Source organism: Nilaparvata lugens, chromosome 2 (assembly GCF_014356525.2).
Source record: "Nilaparvata lugens isolate BPH chromosome 2, ASM1435652v1, whole genome shotgun sequence".
Lineage (NCBI taxonomy): Eukaryota > Metazoa > Arthropoda > Insecta > Hemiptera > Delphacidae > Nilaparvata > Nilaparvata lugens.
This window is the reverse complement of record NC_052505.1, coordinates 4,049,162-4,069,642: the sequence shown is the minus strand read 5'-3', so window position 1 is coordinate 4,069,642 and position 20,481 is coordinate 4,049,162. Positions and strand designations below refer to the sequence as shown.

Sequence of the window (20,481 nt, the reverse complement as noted above, 5' to 3'; positions counted from 1 at the left end):
CAACTCATCATACTAATGAATCTGACACACTCATTGACCTTCTCATTGTTAGTGATCCTAATGAGGTTGTTCAAGCAGGCCAAATCCCAGTCCCAGCTATTTCTGGACATGATTTGATCTACTGTGTACTTTCCCATGAGATACCTAAGCCAGAACAGAAAATTATCACTTATAGAGACTTCAAAAACTTTGATGAAGCCGCCTTCCTGACTGATGTGGCTCAGACTCCATGGCATCAAATTGAAGCGTTACCCTCAGTTGATGACATGGTCAAGACTTTCAAGAATTGGACTTTGACTTTGTATGACAAACATGCACCTTATGTGACAAGGAGGATTAATAGAAAACGACGAGTACCGTGGATGACTGAAGACATACTTAAGATGATGGGACGTAGAGACAAAGCACACAAAAAATTTAAAAAGACATTTGACTTGGACAGTTTGATAGAGTATAGGAGCCTTAGAAATAGAGTTAAACAGGAATTACGGAACTCAAAGATTAGGTTACTTAATTCGTTTATGACAAACAATAGACAAGACTCTAAATCACTTTGGCAGGGAATAAAAGAATTCGGGCTTGGTGAACAGAAACCGAATCCACAAATAGACTTACCATTGAACAATATAAATGACCATTTCGTTTCCCACTCTAACCAAGGCAACGAAGTTGTCATTGCTAATCATATCGATGATCTTGAAGAGCAGGTTACAAACTTAGATTTACCAATTACTGATCAATTTCATTTCCATCCAATCTCAGAAGAAGACACTTTCAGAGCAATTCAACGTATTCATAGTAATGCTACTGGTGTAGACAAAATTCCTATTAAATATATCAAGAAGATGTTATTTGCTGTTTTACCAACCATTACATACATTTTCAACAAGTCACTTGAAGAAGGCATTTTCCCTGAAAACTGGAAGTTTGCTCTGGTTCGCCCTCTAAATAAAGTTCCATCACCCAATAAAGTTGAGGATTTTAGACCAATCAGAATTTTACCTGCATCGTCCAAAGTGCTAGAAAGACTCATTCATGCTCAAGTTGTAAAATTTCTAGACGACAATAGTAAGCTTCATAACTTTCAATCAGGCTTTAGAAAATTCCATTCAACTGAAACAGCTCTGCTCCGTGTCACTAATGATATAAGGTTAGCTATGGACCAAAGAAAATGCACCATCCTCACCCTATTTGATTTTTCTAAAGCATTTGATACTGTTGATCATACAGTCCTTCTGAATAAGTTGGCTATTCTTGGTTTCAGTCACAACTCGTTAGTTTGGTTTGAATCCTATCTATTAGGTAGGAAACAATGTGTATCTGTCGGTGACAAAAAGTCTACTTGGATAAACGTTATGCATGGAGTACCACAAGGTTCAATTTTAGGCCCTCTCCTCTTCACTTTGTATGCTAATGACCTTTCTTCCATTATCAAATTCTCCAGTTTCCATACTTATGCAGACGACCTTCAAATCTATCTAAGCTGTCCTATAACAAAAATTAATGAATCAGTTGGAAAAATGGATCAGGATATCAATCCGATAGTGGAATGGACAAAGAAAAATGGCCTTAAGCTTAATCCTATCAAAACACAACCCATTATAATTGGATATTCTCGTCTTATAAACAATATTGACCTTGAATCGATTTACAAAATTAGTGTAGATGGTAATGACATTCCTTACTGTGGCTCAGTTAAAAATTTAGGCATTATTATGAATAATACTCTTGACTGGTCAGAACAAGTGAACAAAACTTGTAAAAAGGTATTCTCAGCCATGCATCCATTGAAGAAAATGCACAATATTCTCCTTAGAAACATTAAATTATTATTGGTTCAATCTCTCATCTTCCCACATTTAATGTATTGTAATTCTGTTCTTAATGATATGCAAGTCACTCAGAATGATAAACTACAGCGTTGCTAAAATTATTGTCTACGTTTTGTCTACTCTCTCCAACGCCATGATCATATTACCCCAGCCCACATTGCTAGTTCAACATTGAAGCTTCCCAATCAAAGGCTTTTTTGAATAGTCAAGCTTGTTAGAGATATCTTGAAATACGGTAATCCGAACTATTTTAAAGATGATTTCAAATTTGTCTCTGAAGGTAGGAGGATAGATCTTCACATACTAGAACCGGAGAAAGTACTTTAAGGATACCCAATCATCAAACTACTATTTTCACAAAATCCTTCTTAGTCAGTGCCTGTCGTGCATGGAATGCACTTCCTGTTTCTATCAGGTCCATCAAGAGCCAAACAAGCTTCATCCTGACTTAAAAAAAACATCTTTTAGAACGAATGACTGAAACTGTCCGGCCCTAGAACGATCACATGACAACCATCCCCCTTCCATCCCACAAATACAAACCTCTAAACCTGTTATAGAACGAATTGTATATATATATATATATATTATATAAACTCATGTTATTTCAATTATCCACTGCATACTGCTGTATATTACTGAAAGTTGATTATCCTGATCTACTTTCAGCCTACTTCATTTTATTAATCAATTATTTGATCTTATCTACCTATATAATTATTTCACTCCATCAATTTTCTGTTAAATATTCATTTCAATTAAAACTTTTACAATATTTCCATTAATAAATAAATCCTCAGTTTAAATAATGAAATTAACGTTTTGGTAGAGAGTTAGTGGGGAGGATATTTTTAATATTCTTTCCAAAGAATGGACATTGATATGTCCAAAGCACCGCCAATTTATGTAGATGCATAACAATATAATTATTAACTATAGTTATTATATTACAAATTGCTTTTTCATATCATATACAGTTCAATAATTATTTTCTTAGTCTATATCATGTGAATTCATCTATAATTTTGCTGTATTGTAAGCTATTGTATATAAGTGTATAAGACAGTATATATTGTAATCTACATAAATAAAGTACCCAATCAATCAATCAATCCCTATCACACTCTCTAATCTAATCTAATCTAATCCAATCAAATCTTTCTCTCTCTCTCCCTCTCCCAGTGATGACGAGGGGGATGAAGAAGGAGAGAGAGATATCTCTCTCTCTCAAATAGATTTTCCCTTCCCCTTCTCCAGTATAGATGAGGGGGCTGGATATTGATTATTGACTGAGGGAAAAAAAATTTCCCTTTGAGGAAAAAATTCTCTCTCTCTCTACATCTAATGCTATACTGACAGATTAAAGTGAATTGAGAAATTCCCCATCTCTCTCTCTCTCTACATCTAATGCTATACTGTCAGATTAAAGTGGATCCATATCTCTACAGAGAGGTCAATGATCTAAGTTCTTTTACATTTTTTATCTTTAATATCATACGAGCATTTCCAAAGTTCATTGGAATTTGTAACAACAGATAATGGCGAATCATTTGTACAATCATAATGTAGATGACCAGTGTCTAGTATATCGAGTAATTCGAATATCTCAGATAAAATCTTAAAGTTCACATTTTCTGTTTTTGTTAACAGCAAATCAGCATCTTGACATCCTGTTGAAAATTCAATATTCTTCACAATTGAATCAAATTTGTTAAATGAAATTGCCATCAAGAGACGAGTTAATTTTTTGAATTTTGGAAAACCATAACACTGCATATTAACGTCCTCCCCTGTTTGGTGTGTGTCTCTGTTCTATAAATTGACAACGTGCACGCTGTGTACTTGTTAGCATCAACAGATGGCTGAAGGGGGTGTGTCTCACTTCTATAAAAAGATCACGACACATGTGCTGGTGTTATCGGGTCTAGCTCTGAGCAGCTACTAAACTAAAAAGTGAGTGGGATATTGGAATGAAAAATCATTTGAACACAGAAAAAGTCTATCTACACATTTCACTACAACTATTCATAATTTCATCTCCAATTTTAATTGACTTATCCATACACAAATTATGAGGACGATAATAACATAGATAGTCTCTTATGTCATTTAAATTGACCGTGCTTAAAAAAATGTCTTTTAATTGTTTCGCCAAACTATAATTTTTACGAGTTGATTTCCTAATTACACTTTCACACTCATCATACCAATCAATACAGTTTTTTAACCTCACTTCCAACTCGTTGTCAGCAGCCAACCACTTTCTCAGGTCCATGATAAGCAAATGAACAAAACTAAGTGTAATCTGGCACTATTATAGAGTGATTAAGCGGTCTCTCTTCATTAATTGTAGACAGGCAACATGTATATGCTTTATGCAGTCTCAATGCATGCATTCAATAAACACACTGAATCTCTTTTCCATTGTAGAAAAATCCATAATGAGCGAAGTTTCTTTTCTGCAAATTTGTGTACATCGCGGCCATTTTCAAAATTTGCATTTAATTGTTTTCACACATGAAATTATTTGTTTGATACATATTTTTAAACAACAAAGAATTATAATGTTGAGCACTGAACAAAGCACATCATCCATCAGGTCTATTTTTATGAATGTTACACACAGCATGACACCATGAACTAGTGAAAAAGCTGAAATCAGGTTTTGCAAAATCCTCTGGTATACATTGAACGTTAGTATGCAATCTTCTTGAAAACTTTGCTTTCTCAGTTTCTTTTGTAAAAATTTTTTCATAACCTACAAGGTAATCATGTATTAATGAGTCAGTGTATTCTAAATCTCCATCTTCCCATTTTATTTTATGATAGTGATGTTTTAACCATGTTACATCATTATACAATTTTGCACTCAATTCTGTCTTTGTAAATGGCGATTTGAAATGGAATACAATATAATTATTAAACTGATCAATTATGGCAAGTTCTTTCACAATAATTTGATTACAATCTTGTTTAAACCAGTGAAGATCAACTGTAGCAATTTTCATAGTCGCCTGCTTGTCCACTTCTTTCTGTTTGGTGGGCTCATCGAATCCTCCGTCTTTCTCCCCCTCCTCTCCCTCCTGTTTCTGCTCCACCACCTCCTGTGGCTTCTGGATCAGTGTTCTGCACCTTGGCTCATAATAGAAACTATCAGAATCGAGATCACACTGGATACCAATAGACTGAGTTTGCACTTTGTTCTCACTCTCCAAAATATCAGAACACAAAGAATAGGACATTTCAGATGTTACCTGTTCAAAGGTGGAACTGATAATGAACCAAATTCGTCAGGGTGCACATCTTATATAATATTGCACACAGTGCACTCTATCAATAAAATTACTGAACTTTTTTCACCATGCTTGTCAGAGGTGTGTACTCCATCACACAATCGCTAATTGGAACGCAAAAAGTGGAAGTATTTGCAGGTACTGCAGTATTAAATTCCATTTCAATACAAACATCTGTCGAAGATTTCAAATGACTTGTTTGGTGTGAACAATCCACAACAACCAGTGGTGTTGAATCACAAAACGTCTTAAAGTCGATTTCTGTTCCGAGTTTGCTATTGATTGAATGATTATAATACAAGGGAGCGAAATCCAAAAACATTCTGTATAATAGTTCCTTTTCACCTAGCAGATTTTCATATGGATAATACTCACTGTTTAAATATACTTTAACATTGTAAATACCACAGCTATCGAAATTAGATATTGATTTTTTAATTTTATTCTTACAATCGGTTTGAAATGCAATTATAACGTATTTTAGACTATCAAAAATCGATGTGGTGCGGACTGCCCAAGAATGGTTAAGTGAATTTTGCAAATTTGGTAATTCACAAATTTCTCAATGGCAGAAACTCAATTTCAGTGGAGTGTCAGCATCGAGCAGTCTCAAAAATTTCAGTCTTACGCAATCTTCTAAAGTTATGTAGGGCATTCTCCATTGCAGTTTTGTAATTTTCACACTAACACTTGTTCCAGTTGCAGACTCAACACAATTTAGGTCCGTCGGTGACCTCAATAAGACGAGTTCCTGTTTCAAATTTAAAATTATTCTTTGAAAATCTTCAAAAAACGGGAGGATTAATTTCAGCGATACACAGAAAGTGAATTTATTATCTGTTAGCGCATATCCTGCTCTGTCAAAACCGGCCAAGTGATATGTGTTTTTATCGAGCATATTCTTCAATAGTATAGCTTTAATTGTAGATGTTAATCCAATCAATCTTGATTTAGAAATTTGTAGACCTGCTAATTCATATCGTATTTCGTCAAAAAGGTTACTGATTACGTTACTGCTTAATTTATAGTCTGCCGCAACCGGTGGACCAGCCGGGTCTGTTCCCGGTTTTGTACAGCTAACTGTTCCCTCAATAAATATAAATGATTTGCAAGGTGAAGAATAGACATCTAAAGAATTTATGCCAATACGCGCCTTGTCAGAGTTTTTTATTTCTTGTCCCAAATAAACTGTATGAGTGTGAAATTAGAATTTGGTTATATCATTATAAAACTGAAGCTCTGTCTCCACGTCCAGAATTTAACTAATTGCAGCTCCTCCTCCTAACATTCCGCCAATCAACTTTAAAACCTAACTTTTCAAATATTCTCACACTTTTAGCTGACAAAGCACGTTTGTTTTTAGGTGTTGATGCTCTCACGTTCGTCTCTCTAATGACATTGTGCGTACATGTCTTATTTGAACGTGGATTGAAAACAAGATAACCCATCATGTTTACTTTTGTTTTTCATGTATGTGCAACCTAATTGTAATTGTATCTTCATGGAAATCGATAAATGATCCATTCTGGTCTGTTACCTTTACATTAATCATTCAAATTTGATGAGTATTCAAAGGTACATAAATAATTGGTGATGGTACTTTGTTTATCAAATAACCGCTAGGAACCTTTGGCAAAAATTCGTAGATTATATGTTTTTGTTTTCCGTCAGAGTAACTACCACATGCTAAATTACACTCGAGTACAATACTGCCAATGCTTGTTATGTTAACCAAATGCTGGGAATAATGCAATTTATTTGCTTGCAAAACAACATTATCAAAACCAAGTATCTTACCAATCAAATCAGCACGTGTTAAATCAATAGCTTTATCAGAATGAATTTCAATCTTCATAGTATTTGTGTTTGCACATATAATAAGTTTATTCTTCTTCTTATCAATATCCAATTTATTCTTTAAAGATTTTATAATATCCTCAACTTCATATGCACCCGTATCCAGCTCAATTAATCTATCACCATATTTGAAGCTGGAATTTGTTCCTTTGTTAAAGTTTGCAATACTATTGTAACAACAAAAATTAATCAATCCAATTCTATTGACAATTTTTATCCAATTCTATAATTTCTTGTAAATGTTCATAGAGGTTACTTGTGTTAGATCTTAATGTAATAACAACCATCTTGTAATGTGTTTTCAGCACAAACACTTAATTACAACTGATTTGCAAGAAACCTTGACATAAGATGCCCGCAAAAATCACTATTTAATGGTTGCATGTGCTCTACATTATAAGATATATTTACTCCAATTTCTTTTTTCCAATATTCGTCCAATTCAAAAATCGGAAGTTTTTGAATCTATAAGGTCTACGCTTTCTAGCTCATATGGGCTTGATGTCACTCATTTTGTTTCCCTCGTGCACTTTACCTGGAATTGTATGTTGAAGTACACTAAGGTTGAACCAGAGTCGATCACACATCCTGACATGCATCTCATGTTTGAGGCGCGGATGAGGGGCGGGGTCTCATTTATCGGTAAATGTTATTGTGAGGTGAATAACAAGCATCTACCTGAGACATATGACCCCTCAAAACCGAGTAATTATCTCCTTTATATTGATGCAAACAGTTTATACTCAGAGGCCATGAGTCGAAACTTACCTGTTGGAAATTTCAAATTCCTCACGGAGGAAGAAATTTCCAAGCTTGATTTCGCGAATTTGAACAGCAATTCAGAAACTGGATATGTAATAGAATGTGATCTCAAGTATCCAAAAGAGTTACATGATAAGCATGCCAGCTTTCCACTTGTGCCTCTCTACCAAAAACCTCCACACGAATTGCTGTCAAACTATCAAACAAATGAGAACGGTCAAACTGGAACCAAAAAGCTCATGAACACACTTTTTGACCGTAAAACGTACATTGTCCACTACCTCAATTTGAAACTCTACCTTCAGCTCGGTTTGCAATTAATGAAAGTACATCACATAATTAGCTTTTCCCAATCTCCCTGGCTGAAAGGCTACATCGACTTCAATATCTGCAATAGACAGACCACAAAAAATAAATTTGAAGTATCATTCTTTAAGGCCTGTTGCAATTCGATTTTTGGTAAGACTATACAATCAGTTCGCAAACATATCAATGTTAGAATTAACACAGACGAAAAATGATTAGATAAGTACATTTCAAATCCATTATGCAAATGCTGGCAAATAATAAGTCTGAACATGATAACAGTTTTCTCTCATAAGTTGGAACTAAAAATGAACAAGCCTATCTATTCCGGGTTTTCTGTACTGGAGTTGAGTAAATTCCATATGTACGTTTTTTCTATTGTAAATTAAAAAAATTATACCGTGGGATTGCGTAGAACTCTGTATGACTGATACAGATAGTTTTCTTTTAAATGTAAAAGTAGATGATGTGTATCAGTTGATCAAAGAAAATTTGAACCTTTTTGACACTAGTAACTACCCCCCTGACCACCCCTGCTTTTCCATGGAAATAAAGTTGTAGGAAAGTTCAAGGATGAGACAGCCTCGAAACCTATCCATCAATTTATTGGGCTTTGATCTAAACTTTACTCATATTTAGTAAGTAATGTGTCACGTTTCAATAAAGGTTATAGGTATATCTTAGTGGTTATTAATTGTTTTTCAAAATTCACATATTGTGTACCATTAAAAGACAAGTCAAGTCAATCTGTATTTGATGCACTCAAACCAATTATTTCTAAAAATAAGGGAGTTAAGTTGTTCCAATCAGATCAGGGAACAGAACTCTTTAATTCAAAAGTTGAAGCGTTATTAGATAGATACAGTATTAAACATTACCATGTTTTTAGTGATAAGAAAGCTTCCATAGTTGAAAGGTTCAATAGAACAATTAAAGCAAAAATTTATAGATATTTAACTGAATGTAGAACCTAAAACTGGATAAGCCAGCTAGACAGTTTGGTTCAAAATTATAATGCAACAAGGCACACTCCAATTAGTATGAAACCTAAAGATGTGCGCAAGAAAGATCGTAATCATGTTTTAATGTCTTTGAATTCTGCATTCAATAGACGATATAAATTGAAAAATTCAAAACCAAAATTTAAGCTAGGAGATGTACGAGTTTCTGTCCAGTGGCGTCGAAGATGTCAGAAGATGTCATCTGCGATGGCGACGAAACGTCAGACTCAAGTAAGTCAAAACAAACTGATGTACCAGTTAATTCTTTTACATATTATATATATATATATATATATATATATATATATATATATATATATATATAATTCGTTCTATAACTGGTTTTAAGGTTTATATTGGTGGAATGGGTAAGGGATGGTTGTCATGTGATCATTCTAGGGCCGGACAGTTTCAGTCATTTGTTCCAAAATATGTTTTTTTAAAGTCAGGATGAAGCTCGCTTGGCTCTCGATAGACCTGATAGAGACAGGAAGTGTATTCCATGCATGACAGGCACTTACTAAGAAGGATTTTGTGAAAATAGTAGTTTGATGATTGGGTATCCTTAAAGTACTTTCTCCGGTTCTAGTATGTGATGCATCTATTCTCCTACCTTCAGAGACAAATTTAAAATCATCTTTAAAATAGTTCGGATTACCGTATTTCAAGATATCTCTAACAAGCTTGACTATTCGAAAAAGCCTCTGATCGGGAAGCTTCAATGTTGAACTAGCAATGTGGGCTGGGGTGATATGATCATGGCGTTGGAGAGAGTAGACGAAACGTAGACAATAATTTTGGCAACGCTGTAGTTTATCATTCAGAGTGACTTGCATATCGTTAAGAACAGAATTACAATACATTAAATGTGGGAAGATGAGAGATTGAACCAATAATAATTTAATGTTTCTAGGGAGGATATCGTGCATTTTCTTCAATGCATGCATGGCTGAGAATACCTTTTTACAAGTTTTGTTCACTTGTTCTGACCAGTCAAGAGTATTATTCATAATAATGCCTAAATTTTTAACTGAGCTACAGTAAGGAATGTCATTACCGTCTACACTAATTTTGTGAATCGATTCAAGGTCAATATTGTTTATAAGACGAGAATATCCAATTATAATGGGTGTGTTTTGATGGGATTAAGCTTAAGGCCATTTTTCTTTGTCCATTCCACTATCGAATTGATATCCTGATTCATTATTCCAACTGTTTCATTAATTTTTGTTATGGGACAGCTTAAATAGATTTGAAGGTCGTCTGCATAAGTATGGAAACTGGAGAATTTGATAATGGAAGAAAGGTCATTAGCATACAAAGTGAAGAGGAGAGGGCCTAAAATTGAACCTTGTGGTACTCCATGCATAACGTTTTTCCAAGTTGACTTTTTGTCACCGACAGATACACATTGTTTCCTACCTAATAGATAGGATTTAAACCAAACTAACGAGTTGTGACTGAAACCAAGAATAGCCAACTTATTCAGAAGGACTGTATGATCAACAGTATCGAATGCTTTAGAAAAATCAATAGGGTGAGGATGGTGCATTTTCTTTGGTCCATAGCTAACCTTATATCATCAGTGACACGAAGCAGAGCTGTCTCAGTTGAATGGAATTTTCTAAAGCCTGATTGAAAGTTATGAAGCTTACTATTGTTGTCTAGAAATTTTACAACTTGAGCATGAATGAGTCTTTCTAGCACTTTGGACAATGCAGGTAAAATACTGATTGGTCTAAAATCCTCAACTTTATTGGGTGATGGAACTTTATTTAGAGGGCGAACCAGAGCAAACTTCCAGTTTTCAGGGAAAATGCCTTCTTCAAGTGACTTGTTGAAAATGTATGTAATGGTTGGTAAAACAGCAAATAACATCTTCTTGATAAATTTAATAGGAATTTTGTCTACACCCGTAGCATTACTATGAATACGTTGAATTGCTCTGAAAGTGTCTTCTTCTGAGATTGGATGGAAATGAAATTGATCAGTGATTGGTAAATCTAAGTTTGTAACCTGCTCTTCAAGATCATCTATATGATTAGCAATGACAACTTCGTCGCGTTGGTTAGAGTGTGAAACGAAATGGTCATTTATATTATTCAATGGTAAGTCAATTTGTGGATTCGATTTCTGTTTGCCAAGCCCGAATTCTTTTATTCCCTGCCAAAGTGATTTAGAGTCTTGTCTATTGTTTGTCATAAACGAATTCAAGTACCTAATCTTTGAGTTCCGTAATTCCTGTTTAACCCTATTTCTAAGGCTCCTATACTCTATCAAACTGTCCAAGTCAAATGTCTTTTTAAATTTTCTATGTGCTTTGTCTCTACGTCCCATCATCTTAAGTATGTCTTCAGTCATCCACGGTACTCGTCGTTTTCTATTAATCCTCCTTGTCACATAAGGTGCATGTTTGTCATACAAAGTCAAAGTCCAATTCTCGAAAGTCTTGACCATGTCATCAACTGAGGGTAATGCTTCAATTTGATGCCATGGAGTCTGAGCCACATCAGTCAGGAAGGCGGCTTCATCAAAGTTTTTGAAGTCTCTATAAGTGATAATTTTCTGTTCTGGCTTGGGTATCTTATGGGAAAGTACACAGTAGATCAAATCATGTCTAGAAATAGCTGGGACTGAGATTTGGCCTGCTTGAACAACCTCATTGGGATCACTAACAATGAGAAGGTCAATGAGTGTGTCTGATTCATTAGTATGATGAGTTGGATCGAGAGGTAAAATAGTCATGTTTAGGCATTGGAAAATTGTAGTCAGTTGAAAGTAGTCAAAGTTACGATTTGTCATGTTCAAGTCGGTGTTCATATCCCCCATAACTAGTATACGGTTATAACAAGGCATAAGAGAAAGCAAGGCACTTTCGAAATCTGTGAAATGACCTATTTTTGGTGGGCGATAACAGATACCAACGAGTAATTTATCAGTACTAGATAAGGATAATTCAAGTAGCATAAACTCTGGTCTGGAACAATACTCTTGTTTAGATGTGATTAAAACTTTGTTTTGATACCATCTTTCACATAAATTGCTACACCCCCACAAGCTTTATTTAATCTATCATTCCGGAAAAGATTATATCCAGGCAATGCAACAAAATTTGATGAAATACTAGGCTTCAAAAATGATTCGAAATTCCAATTATATTGAAGTCCTGAAAACGGAAGATTGCTCTGAGTTCATCAATGTGGCAACTGAGGGATTGTACGTTAAGGTGAGCAGCCTTGAAAAGTTTTTTGAAAGAGTGGAGCTTATTTGCTAGAAACATACCTGCGTCATTATTACTATTATTGAAATAATCATACCTACTTAAGGGCGAGTGAGCTGACATGTCAGTGAGAGGCATCATGGAAGCAGCAGACCAATCGTGAACCGACCTCAGAACGACACATGACGGGGAAAATAGGGATCGAACTGATAGAACTTAACCTAAATGAAAAAGTCTCTTGATTCGAGTGCATTCAGTATGCCTTGACAGTTCGGCTCCCTCCACTATCTAAAGCACTAGTTCAAAAAATTCACTAAACACAATAAGATGTAGATGTGTGGAGTTCCGGTGATTAATAATCCTAATGGTGAATAAGATGAAGATTGAGGAAGAACTGGTAGTGGGAGATCTGGTCCAAGTGGAGATAGAGCGAGTAGGTATCCAGTAGTGGAAGAATCGGGTCCAAGTGGAGGTAGAGCGAGAAGGAATCCAGTGGTGGAAGATCGTGTTCATGGTGGAGTTAGAGCGAAATGGGATCCAGTAAAAACTGAAAAAGAGAAGGAAAAGCCAGCAGAAAAACGAAAAATCTTTGAAGAAAGTTATCAATAGAGAAAAGATACATAATACAACTGATTATGAATGATTTTTGCATAAAATTGGAGAGGAATAGTATGATTTAATGTGAGAAAGAATCGAATATTACATGGATAAATATATGGATATTGTCATGTGGTATTCTAGCACCACAAAATATTTTGAAATGAACTATTGAACCATAATAAAATTATAAAATGGAAAAGAAAGCTAACCTAGTCAAAGAACCGCTCAAATAAAATTGAATGTTGTTAGCGATAAAGAATAATCATATTATCTAAAATGATAAGAAAAAACATGTATAATTGTGATTCAACAACTATGAGGATCCATTGGCAGAATTGCAAATTATAAAGCGGCTTATTTATTATTGGCAGATTATAAAAAATAAAAGTTTGCATGTACATTGAGGTTAGAATTGCTTATTTACACTTTTAAATGAATCAATTGATCTAGAATAAATTGATAGTTATTTGATTCAATACCTAGTGAATCAGCTGATTGTTCAATTAACCAGTATAGGTTGAATTATTCACAAAAGTTTATTCACAAAAGATGTATTATATATATAGGGGAGGTTTATGTATCGAAATACGGACAATTATTATTGCTGTATAAATATTCATTACAATTTCAAGATCAAGAGTATACAAAACTCATATAAAAAAAAACTATATGTATATTACATGTTAACATTGTATATCGCGATTTATTTATCAGAATAGTTTTAAGACAATCACTCCATATATTTATATAAAAACTTTTATTCATTTTTTCTATTTTAAAGTTGAAGAAGCCCTGATTCTGAAGCAAACAATTGTATTGAGTTTGCTGAATTAAAAGCCAATCAAAAAGAAGCTTACAAATCGTTCAAGGAAGAGATAAAATTTTTCTGAAAACAACTTTCTTCTGGCTTGTGATCTCGTTCTGAGAGGATGCACATAGAGTTTAGGGATCTTTCTTCCTTTGAATTTTAAAATTATCTAGCCAATCCCATTTTTAAATGTAAACTATTTGTGATTAATGTTAATTTATCTGTGAACTCAGTGTTGTTGAAGAGTTTGTAATTGTAATCAATTCCCATAAATATATCTTTAATTCGGAAAGAAATCTATAAGAAACCTGGACCACACGCGAGCCCAGAGGAGACGAAAGGGACCTGCATAATTAATTATTGGAAATAATTAATTCATTCTTCGAGACCGTCAAGAACATCATTAATGTGAGTGTTAGATCAAACGAGCTCGTTAAAAAGGCCTTTCTGTTCAGAGTTGGGGAATTAGTCAAAGCACTATATTAATTAACTTAAATCAGGGAAATTTAGCAACGTGTTGAGTGCTATCATATAGTTTATAAGGACATTTTATGAATTTATTTGATATATGTAGGAAGCTTACTTCCATGCACGGCACGAACTCATATAAAACCCTGAGATCTTATATTTGAATATTAATTTGATAATTATTATTTTTGCTAATTGATCAAAGTATGTCATATCAAATCTATAGACCGAACAGGTTTTAAATTGTAGAATTCTGAATTGAACCAAGTCCACGCATCAGTATTAAATATAATATATTTATAGTCTTAAAGCTCACTATTGTGATTGCTAGTAAACCTTGTGATAATTATTCAAATATCATAAAAGAGTTTATTTAAAGAAAATTATAGATATAGAATATTTTATATATATATATATATATATATATATATATTGTTTTATGGGAATATATTTTGTGTTTTATGTCAGCATACAAATCCTAGAAGTTTATTTTATCCTAATTCATCTTGTGATATACAGTTTGGGCTGTCTCAGTATCAAGGAGAAATATTCTGCAGCATATAGAATTAGTGAATCAATTAATATTGATCTTACTAAGAGCATTCAGTACTTATCATCCTTTGATGATAGTCACATTAGTCTGCCAGAAAAAATATATTGATAATTATATTAATAAGGTTCCAGTTAGATCATATAAGGATCCAGAGAGCTTCAAGAACTGGCGTTGTAAGTTCTAAGGAATTTCAAGAGGATAAATTGGTGAATACCTGTATTCATGACAAGCGTTTTAAGGATCAACTAGAAAAAACCATAGTTGGTCTTTATTATTCTCTATTGTGTACATGGTTACTGATAATCAGTCATCAACTATTCTTTTGATTTCCTCATTGGTATTCTTCAAGAGCTTCATAGAAGCAGCGGTAAGAATTATTAATCACCAGTTATTGAACCTTGTGGTGATTAAATATATTTGGAAAATTCATGTATCTACCACTGAGCTAAAGCTGTGGTTTGAACCCAGCAATTTTGCTAGCCGGATGGCCTTAACTATTTGTGAATTTATTCGCAAATTAGGGACTTTAGCAACTGCTCTTATAAATATCAAGAACATTGCATCCTCTATAAAGGATTTGCAATTTACCACTTCACAATATTATAATATAATATATGGATATTGGTAGAAGGTAATCAGATAGAAAGTGAAAAGGTAGAAAGATAAATCGATATGAAAAGAGAAATAAACATTTGAACATGCTGGATAGCTAGTGGAAAAATCACAGGAAAAATAATGATAATAATAGGGAAGAAAAGAAGAGAAAGAAGGAATGTGCACAAATTGAGAAGAACTTATGAAACTGAACTATAGAATAAGAATAGAACATCGTATTGTGATCTTGAATTAATCAAGGAGAGAAGAAGAAGTAGAAAAGAAAAAGGAAGAGAAGGAGAAGAAGAAGAAGAAGAAGAAGAAGAAGAAGAAGAAGAAGAAGAAGAAGAAGAAGAAGAAGAAGAAGAAGAAGAAGAAGAAGAAGGAGAAGAAGGAGAAGAAGAATAGAAAAGAATAATAATCATCATCGCAAACAACAATATTCAAGTAATCATTATAAATATAAGATCAAGAAGAGAAATGAGAAAGAAAAATAAGAAGTAGAGGAGACGATGGAGAAAGTGCTAGATAATTTTAGATGAGTTTTAAATAGGATTGAACAGTGAAGTGTGAAAAATATTATATAGTATTAGAAGTATAATCAACTATTGGGAGTTGCAATAATGATAAAAGTAGTAAATTGAGAACTGTTATATTCTAGTGATGAATGTCTAAGATAATGTCAAATGAAACACAGTCCCTATATAAGCATATGAACAGACTACCCACCCCTCTGTTCTATCAATAATTCTTCACACATTAGCTTCTATTGTTCGAGCTGTGGCAACAGTAGAAGATATCATTATGTACACCTAATATGGAAGAGATTACTATCTTTACCTATAGATTACATCCATATCTATAACGTATGTTAATCATCCAATTTATTTGAAATTCAGCATTTCAAAAATAATTATTAATTATGGAAATACTTTTGGTAAGAGAGGTAATTATTAGTAAGAATAGAGATAATTTTCTTAGTACCCTCTGGAGTAAAGTAGTTGATGCATTGAACGTAGTTTTGGGAATTAATATCAAGATAAATTATTAATCAGTATTAACAAATGTGGATCTCTTCAGTTTGAAATAATTGCCTTATATATTATAATCATAAATAGCAGTGGAAGGATTCATTTATAGAACAGAAAGCCAGCTCATGAAAAATGCCAAGGTATATCTACTGTGAAATCTATTAATACGAATTTCCTATTATTGTAGTGAAGGGCACCTTAGTCATTGAATCCTGAAATGATTCAATTTACCTTTATTTTTTGAAGGTCGGTCATCCTCTCGACTTTGTAGACCCTCTTGGATCCTCCCTCGCCGATAGAGATCTTAATCCTCCCGTCAGATGACCAGACATTCCTGTGCCCATGACAGTCGGCCTCAGCGTTGAGGATCTTGAGATGCTCCGCAGTCAGATCCTCGCGAATGGTGACGCCGGAATCCTTCAGCTTCCTCTTAGCGTCGAAGATCATCTTCCTGGTCCGGTAGCTGCAGAGTCGAACTATGATGGGTCGGTCCTTGGGTTTCGCTTGTCCTTGTTGAGGTGGTTGATGCCTTCCAACGCAATGCGAGCGGTTGACATCCGCTAGAGTCACGGGCACATTCAGCTTCTTGTTGAAGACATCAAGCGCCAGCAGGTCTGTGTCTCCTTTGTCGCTCTCTGGGATCCCAAAAATATGTATTGAATGTTGGTGCCCATATTGCTCGAGGTCGTTGACCCTCAGGTGACAAGACACCTCTAGCTCACGAATTCTATCGTTCAGCTGTTTGTTCTCTTCTTTCAATGCCTGAAGTTCCTCAAAAATGGGGAGGGGGTGAGAGGGGGGAGGGGGATTTCGAGCAAAAAAGCTTCCTTGAAGTCTCATATCCCCCTACTCCTATGGGAAGATACATTTTCAAGAATGTTGGATGTTTTTGTTTGGGTAGTATTGTAGTCTTGTGGCGCTCCGCCATAGGCAAAGCTACAGGACGCGGACTGTACTGTACCATCTACAAGAGGATGCAACACATCAACAGATCAGAACATCCCTATTTCATATAATTATCTCATCGAACTCACGTCAATGTCATTCCAGCATTTCCAAACGTTTTCTGCCATCTCGTGTCAATGGTAATGATAATATTTGATGAGGACGTGATACTTAGAGATTGAGGCAAATCATCCAAATATTCAATATCTCTCATCAATTCGCGCTGAATGACTCTGAAAATAAATTGATTTGTTTATCAATTCAATCATTCATAGATGAGTAGGAACAACTGAAATACATTTATCTACATTTTATCATATTTCTATTGTGATGAAACTTTTAAATAAATCTCATGAGAGGAGAAAATCAACCAGCAAAATTATAATTACCCTTACAGAATGAAAGAATCTGCTAAACGAATAGTTAGCGACCGAGCGATAAAGCTTCCCTATCAACAACTGAGTATCAGATAAAAGTACTGTTCTGTACTACACATTTTTCTAGAGAATTATTTAATAAAATTATAATTATTTTGCAAATTGAGTATGAATTGTTTATGAATTGCTCATTGAATTTTGAGGTTACACTTTGTTTACTATTGATCAGATGTTTTGTAGTAGCTCAAACACAGCTGACTGATTCAATATATTGTAAAATGTCATGCCAGGTTTTCATGCAAGCTGTAATATTATTTCTAAAATTAAGAACTATCGATAAAGGACCAAGAATTTCGAATAGAAAAAATTAAATGTATGTATTATTGTTGAAATTATTATTTACAAAATCATATTATAATGTCAAGTATTATTGTAACAAACTAGGTCATAGCATGAATATTGTATTTGTGATAAGGGCAGCAAAAATTGATTATAACAGTTTCGAACATAATAAAAATTGTATAGGAATATTAAATTATTAATTATTGTTTCAACTGAACCACATGGTGAATGAATCTCTTTGACAAGTCTAAGCCAATCATATAGCATAGAAATAGCACCAAAAGGGTGATCGTTTGAAAACATCATAATTATGTTAATCTGTTATCAGACAACAAACATGCCTTTTCATATATGCTAGTGCATGTACACTGTATGAGAGGAACTGTGTCTAGAGAATTAAGCAATTTGAAAAGCTATACAAATTAAGTTATTGTTGTGATTAAAGGAATTATATTTTACTGCTTGCCACTGACGTCATGCCTATGTCATAATCATCCCACCAATGGCAAATTTTCATGCAAATTAATTACACAGAGATTCTCAGAGAAAAAACTCTAGCCAAGAAGCCTAGAAGAAGACAAGCACTTCCCTTTTGAAATCCTCACCAGTAAGACCTTGTTAAAGTTACCAAAGACCTATTTGTGAAATTTTGTTTGATTTTATATGTTTTATCTGTGAGCCAATATTTCAGGCTATTTTATTCATTATTTGTGAATTTACTTCATCAATCGATAGTTCAAGAGTTTCAAGTTCAATTATCCCCTAATTATTTTGGTGAAGGAGATATTAAATTAAAATTCCACACGTGCTGAGACCGAAGCCTGGATCACCGCCGATCAAACAATTTTGATCTAAAGAAAAAACCACGACCGCCAAGGAGTTTCACGTGAGTTTTAAAATTTAGAGGGGCCCCAATCTACGCTTCAAAAAATATTACAGTGCAGAGAATATAAATTTTTTCTTCGTTAAATTAATGGCCACGCCGACAAGCGCTTATTAATTATTAAGATCCTAGAATTTATAAGAATTTGTAGTTGATTTACTGTCCTCCGCTGCCAGAACCACGACCCCGAGCAATTTTAAAAAAATATTTTATAATTTATTTCCACCATTTTTCACAAAACTGTTAAATTTATCTATCATAAAATTCTGTTGAATCATGCATGGTATCATGCGAGTACAAGCACACTTTTGATCATTTTGTTAATGTTAAACTATTTTCCATCTGTAAATCAAGCTCTGAATCTGCACTGTCAAATCATATATTTTGTTATATTATATTTCAATTTTGTTAATTCGTCTTCTGAGTTCGATTATTTCTCAAACCTGTCAATTATTGTGTCTGATACGTTCTATATCATCAAGAACTGATCGAATACGATCATTGAAATAATTGAATCAATCTGGATATTGGAACAGATCTAAGTGGATGTAGTGTGTGGGGTCAGATCGAGATTATTTATTCTCTGTCCTTACCTGCTTATATATCAGCTTCTATCTGTTACCAACTTCGACTTAGGAGCGAATTTGTCAACTGTATGGCAGATGCAGCTGGAGATCATATAATTTTCTACAATAGAGCTTAAAACCCAACAAGACTCTGTTCTCGAAGTATATTCCGAACGATATCTGGTCCAAGTACCCTATCTTTATCCTTCGGAACTCATTAGAGACGCAGTCCCATAAATTATCTACATCGGGATTTTTGCTCGACCTGTAAGATTTTGTATGCTGTTCCATTACAGGTAATAGTTCTAAGATATCCGTATTCAGTGTTTAGCAGCCGCTACACTGCTGTTAAAAATTTTTATCATTATACAATCTGTCATAAGAAGAATCAAGGGTGAGCAAGTGTTTATGCCTCCCGCGATTCAGACGATTGTATCAAATCTTGTAGTGAATCGATCAGTCTGGTACTCACTTAGTGTCCACGCACGCATTTTCAAAATTTATAACCTCAATACCGGTGACTCAGTACAAGATTTATCATATGTGTGTGAGGCGTGTAAAATAAATGCTTTACATGATTTGGCTAGTAATTTGGTGCTATTTGTACTCCATGTCAGATTCATTATATGTGTATCGACCTATCCTTGGAGGCGAGAGTGACTCCCCCAGGAGAAGCTTTACACTATATAATGTTCTTTACAGATAAAAATATATTGACAATTGGCTTTTCAAAGGGTTTCATCTGCTGAGAATTGGGAATAGAAAAAGGAGAGGAAGAAGGAGGAGAAGGAAGAGAAAAGGAAAAAGAAGACTTCAATTTGGATAAAATTGTGAATAGATCAATAATTCACTTACGTGTCTGAGATTTTTTGATAGTTTTCAATTATTTGAGTACCACTTTTCCATTCAGAACTCAGCTCTGGCATCAACAGATGTAATCCCTCTGGAATAATAATAATGTTCACTATATCAATACAATTTTTCATCAGGTATTATGAATCATTCATGATATTAGAATAATGTTATAAAGAGATCAAATTTTC

General features: G+C 34.1%; 1 protein-coding gene across 4 annotated transcripts in view; it reads right to left on the bottom strand.

The window, feature by feature from the left end:
* Nucleotides 1-20,481, bottom strand: part of LOC120349760 — a 117,857-nt gene that overhangs the window by 55,712 nt on the left and 41,664 nt on the right. For all 4 annotated transcript variants that reach the window (XM_039420366.1, XM_039420368.1, XM_039420367.1 and 1 more), the window contains 2 exons: nucleotides 20,294-20,381; nucleotides 17,360-17,503 (listed from right to left, as the gene is read on the bottom strand). In XM_039420366.1, coding sequence (XP_039276300.1) covers nucleotides 17,360-17,503; nucleotides 20,294-20,381 — 232 coding nt within the window. The remainder of the gene's footprint in view (nucleotides 1-17,359; nucleotides 17,504-20,293; nucleotides 20,382-20,481) is intronic.